The sequence below is a fragment of the Cupressus sempervirens genome, chromosome 3, assembly GCF_028749045.1.
Source record: "Cupressus sempervirens isolate cs-2001-9-10 chromosome 3, ASM2874904v1, whole genome shotgun sequence".
NCBI classification, from domain to species: Eukaryota; Viridiplantae; Streptophyta; class Pinopsida; order Cupressales; family Cupressaceae; genus Cupressus; species Cupressus sempervirens.
The window spans coordinates 316,035,468-316,040,791 of NC_143120.1; the positions used below are offsets into that span (position 1 = coordinate 316,035,468).

Here is a 5,324-nt window from a genome sequence, read left to right on the forward strand (position 1 = left end):
AATAACTTGTTGAATGATAAAGTGAAAATTTTAAACTTGATAATAGGATTAATGAATCGACCAGACTTGTTGTTTTGTGTGACGAACCCATTATCTGATGTCTTATGTTTACTGATTTGAACTAGAGTCATATACACATCGTCTGAATCTTGAGGGGGTACATAGAATTGAGAATTAAATTGGTGCCCGTGTTTGCCATAGGAACATCACCATTGCTTATATCAACGGGTTGAGAATCAGACCCCCATTCTAAAAGAAATTCGTGCTCAAGTAGAACAGAATCAGAACTTTTTATTTTATTTGTCCATTTTGAGTTGGTTTGCTTCTTATGTAATGCAAGAGAATACAACTGCAAATTCTTATTTGTATTATCACTGATCTTACCAGACAAGCCAATATTTGATTGTTTAATGCCATAGGCAGAAGATTTATGGCCAGGTAGATGACACTTATAGCATACATTTTTGGCAGATTTAATGAAAATTTTCTACTCCCAAATTCCCAGTTTAGAAACTAACTTAATCGTATCTAGAAGATCAATGTTTGTGTTGAGCATCACATATACTCTGACTGGCACATTTTGATTACCAAAGAACTTCTCATCTAATTTCAAGAAGATGCCTAATCGATTAGCCATTATTACAATAATTTCTCTTGTGCGGTATTCCATTGCAAGCCCTAGAAATTGTATCCAAAAAGGACAAAATATGCCATTAAACTGACCAACTTGGAAATTAGGAATCCAAGCCTACATGCAGATGCCTGATCCCCTCATGAACCAGTATTTAATTCTAAAGACATTATCTCTGAATTGTGATGAATTGAAGAGCATGCAAAAAACCCCTTTTTTCTTGCTGATGTACAAAACTTGATCAACCGCATCCCATTGAGAGTGCAACAAATCATTCAGGGTTTCAATTTTTAAAGAAGCTTTCCATATTTTATAGAATAATGAACAAACTCTAAGGTCATGTACCTATTGATGGAGGTGCATATCTGTAAGAGTAACATTTGCAATTTTTGGTGATTTTGACCCTCCATGGAATTCTCGAACTGATCCTTATGAGTCAACGTCTTTGCATTGTGAATAGGCTCCTTGGAAACTCTATTTTTTGGAAGCCAAAACTGTGTTGACTTGGATAGCCCGTTTGAATGAAAGGGATCTCCAGCAGAAAGATTTCCCTTATCACTAACAACTAGGTTATTGAAAGTGGGCTCCTTTGAATGGACAATTAGTTCAGGTAGTGTTTCCAAGGGGAACATTGTTGATGTGATCCTCTTTATCATATGTTTCTCAGGGAATCGATTGTCCAAACAAATATCAAACAAGGATTTCTTTTTGAATGTTTTATTCTTTTTATTACTGGATCTCCTCAAGTTTTTGGACCTTCATGGCATTGCTGGCTGAACCATGACCTTTCCAAAAAAGATACTTTTTGGCACATGGAAGCTAGGGTTTACACCATTATGATTCTGACCATTTTTTTTCCTTTGGATTTGTAGGCTGTACAATAGCTCTCCTATAAAATATAGATTTCTGAAATGGATGATAGGGCAAATACTTGATATTTCCATTCTGCCATGATCCTCAAAAGACTTGATCTCTATATTGCCCACGAAAACCGGTGCTATAACAACCCATAGCACTTCTAGTATTTTCATGTTCCCATGAATCCTGATTGATTCCTTGAAAGACTTGATTTCCTCCATGAAGCTGCAGGACGAGTTGAAGGGTGGATTCCTTCCGAATATCGTACTCAGTGAGAGTTTTGTTGTCCTTCAGTTTCTTCTTGAAGAAGATGTGACGTTGTTCATCGGGAGGAATGCCCTCCTTGTCCTAGATATTCGCCTTCACACTATCGATAGTATCAGAGCTCTTTGCTTCCGAAGTAATGGTATTGCCAGTTAGGGGTTTCACAAAGATTTGAAAAAGGGTCCATAGCCTACAACAACTAGATCTCTAAGAGTGACATTCACTATGTAACCCCTTTCTAGAAGACTTTTAACCAGCCATGATCCAATGTATCCTGATGCTCCAGTCACACATATTAGTTTCACAGTCTTCTCAGTCTCATCCACCATTCTTCTCCGTTGCCAAGATATGTCATATATTATTTAAATAGTTCGCATTCCTGCAGGTGCTTTTTATTTTTCCAATCAGACCAATCAAATCATAATATTTTAGTTCTATATCTAGTCAAATGTTTGTTTTTTTAAAACTATTTTTCAAATAGAAAAAATGTTGTTTATTTCATGGTGCTTTTAATTTTTCCAATCAGACCAATCAAATCATAATATTTTACAAGTTCTATAGTCTAGTCAAACGTTTGTTTTTTTAAAACTATTTTTTCATGGTGCTTTTAATTTTTCCAATCAGACCCATCAAATCATAATATTTTACAAGTTCTATAATCTAGTCAAATGTTTGTTTTTTTAAAACTATTTTGTAAATGGAAAAAATGTTGTTTATTTCATGTCTTATTGGCTATGCTGAATTTAGGCAAGACATAATTTATTTTTCTCAAAAGATAAATAGAATGAAAATAAACAGCAAATTGATATTTATGAACCAAAGTTAATATTGATATTTATGAACCAAAGTTAATATTGATATTTATGAACCAAAGTTAATATTGATATTTATGAACCAAAGATAACTATTACCTGATATGCATATCTATGACGTGTAGATTGTTGGATACCTGGATCACGTAACATTTTCCACCTGTATTGTTATTAATGCTTGTCTGAAAGGATAGCCGATCAGTCAATCCTTTTAACCGGTGGCATTTGCATACTTTCCATTCCACCTTCCCATTCTTCACATTTTTATTCTGTATATTTCGACTTACGTATTTTCGATAGTATATTTGCATAACTTTCATTATAGTTTCCATTCTTTACAGTTTCGCTCTGTATATTTCGATATATGTAATTTTACAAGTATATTTGCATCCGCAGCTTCTCATTCTTTACAGCTTTATCCTGTATATTTCCATTTCTATTGTAGCTTTCCAGTCTTTACATTTTTTTGGTTCTGTATACTTCGATTTAGGTAACTGACACAATATTTGCATACCTTTCATTGCAGCTTCCCAGTCTTCACCAGAGATGGGAAGGCTTTCTTGGAGACGATTTGAATAGCCAAAAACCCCTCTTTACTGTAAGAAAGGCATCGATTTTACCAATGAATGAAAGCGTCCAAGTATTCATGAGCTGCGGCTGCTTTTGGAAACCCTGCGCGGATTACGACATCGAAGGCTCCTTCTCACAGCGCTCCTGCACTATTGTAGCAAACGCACTCCGTATGACTGCTGCAGAGGTCGGTTAATTTCTCTTCTTTTTTTCCTTCGTGTGTATTGTATTTGTGACAATGAATTTTATTAAAAAATTTCGCTGGTGAGGTGAAACGCAAGTGTGGCAGCGGGTGGATTCTGCTTGGCAGAGCAGTTTTCACTCTAAGTATTGAGCGAGGCTTCAATCAGGCTTTCATTATGGGGCTGATCATCGTCTCTGAGCAGGTAAGCTGAACATTAAGAAAATTTGAAGACCTGCTGTAGCTTTTATTTTGCTGTCAATTTTCATTATTCCATTTGGAGGAACTATGACGCTTCGCGTTGCTTGTTAGCTATTGTCTCTACTTAACTCTTGTTTTTTAATTAATTAATTTAATTTAGTTATTGTTTATTTAAAAGATTTTTAAATATTATTTTATTTTAATTAGAAATTATCTATAATTTAATTTATTCATATTAATTTATTGTTTTTCTTATTTATTTAATTTTTTATTTTTAAAATTGATTGAGTTTTAGTTTTTAAATTATTTTAAATTAGTTTAATTTTTCACTTTAAATTTTGATTTTTAGTTTAGCCAATAGTTCAGCCAATAAAATATTTGTGGGAGTTCTTTTTCAAATATATATTTTTCTATTTCTCATATTAATTTTTCATAATAGATTTTTTTGATGGAGATTTTTTTTAAAATAATTTTTTTAGGTCAATGAGATTCTAATATTAATATTAAGAGTGTTGGAATGCGAATGGATATTCTGCTGAATGCGAATGCAATACTCTGCGTTTTTGACTTATTTTGATAATAAACTCGCTTAAAATAAAAATTTATGGGAACTTCGATTGGCATCTAATTGGGATTGTTGGAAGCGTAACTATGTTTGTTGAATAGCGAAGCATCTGCTTGAAGCATCTGCCTAAAGGGTGTATATTTCTATAGTGCGGCGCAAAGAAGTGAGAGCTGGTTGCGACAAAGAAGCAGAATATAGAAAGCAACTCGCTTAAAATAAAAATTTGTGGGAACTTCGATTGGCATCTGATTGGGATTGTTGGAAGCGAACTATGTTTGTTGAATAGCGAAGCGTCTGCTTGAAGCATCTGCCTAAAGGGTGTATATTTCTATTGTGCGGCGCAAAGAAGTGAGAGCTAGTTGCGACAAAGAAGCAGAATATAGAAAGCAAGACAACTACGCTTGAAACTAGGTTTTCGATAGCGAATGCTGCTAAATATGGCTAGCAAGTTTTTTTACAAACCCCATCATGGCTGATAAAGAACTGTTGGCTAATATTGCTAGCATCACTTCCTTTTCCAGTAATCAAGGAGACGGCAAGGTGGCGGTGATACGAGGTAACACTGAACATGTGTTGGCAGATAAGGATGACATCAGGTGCAATTGCTCCTCTCCCCAACACTTTGAATTTATTTCTTCATTTACTCCATTTGTACCAAGTGGTATTAGCCGTGGCTCCACAGACATTCCAGATTTTTCTTTTAACAATGGTAGCAATGCTACAAGAGACAAGGGCATCGCTGGTGTTAAGCCTAAATCCTTCTTGGAAGCAGTTTTAGGCTCGGTTCCTGCAGTGGTCTTTGGTGCTCGCTTCACTAAATCTCTCCATGATGAAAACCTCGCAAACGGTACACAGTCTAGGGACCCTTTTGTGTTTCATGTCATTCCTAACCATGATAAAGTTCCTACAAGAATTTTTTTGGATGACTACTTTTATAACTATTGGAACTTGAAGCTTGGTTATCAAATTTCTTTTTGCCGACAAATACAAAGAGGTTTATTTGTTATATTTTTCAATAATTTTGATTCTCAGCTTGTAGTTCTTAAAAAAGAGTATTGTACTATGGGTAACTCCACGTTTCGAGCTCTAGCTGGGAACGTTGAGGCCAATTTAGAAGAAATCATTGCCCTTTCGGTTCCCAGATGGGTTCTTATGAATAACATTCCTCCTTTTCTATGGAGATTCATCCCTCAGCTTGTGGAACCCTTTGGCAAATTCCTGTGCATGGATGACTCGGCAAGA

At 35.1% G+C, this 5,324-nt stretch overlaps 1 protein-coding gene across 1 annotated transcript; it reads left to right on the forward strand.

The window, feature by feature from the left end:
* Positions 1–1,708: 1,708 nt before the first annotated feature.
* On the forward strand, positions 1,709–3,530 carry LOC149566254 (protein LURP-one-related 5-like). Its single transcript, XM_089816446.1, has 4 exons — positions 1,709–1,895; positions 2,866–2,987; positions 3,092–3,322; positions 3,405–3,530. The coding sequence occupies exons 1-4, from the start codon at positions 1,709–1,711 to the stop codon at positions 3,528–3,530; spliced, it is 666 nt and encodes a 221-aa protein (XP_089672572.1).
* The last annotated feature ends 1,794 nt before the right edge of the window (positions 3,531–5,324 follow it).

What these genes read in the sequence shown, in the direction of transcription:
- LOC149566254 (XM_089816446.1), top strand. Translation starts at nt 1,709, where the DNA reads ATGAAGCTGCAGGACGAGTTGAAGGGTGGATTCCTTCCGAATATCGTA. An exon ending in TCTTTGCTTCCGAAGTAATG is followed by an intron (nt 1,896 to 2,865) that starts GTATTGCCAGTT and finishes TATTTTCGATAG; the next exon opens with TATATTTGCATAACTTTCAT. An exon ending in TCCGTATGACTGCTGCAGAG is followed by an intron (nt 3,323 to 3,404) that starts GTCGGTTAATTT and finishes TTCGCTGGTGAG; the next exon opens with GTGAAACGCAAGTGTGGCAG.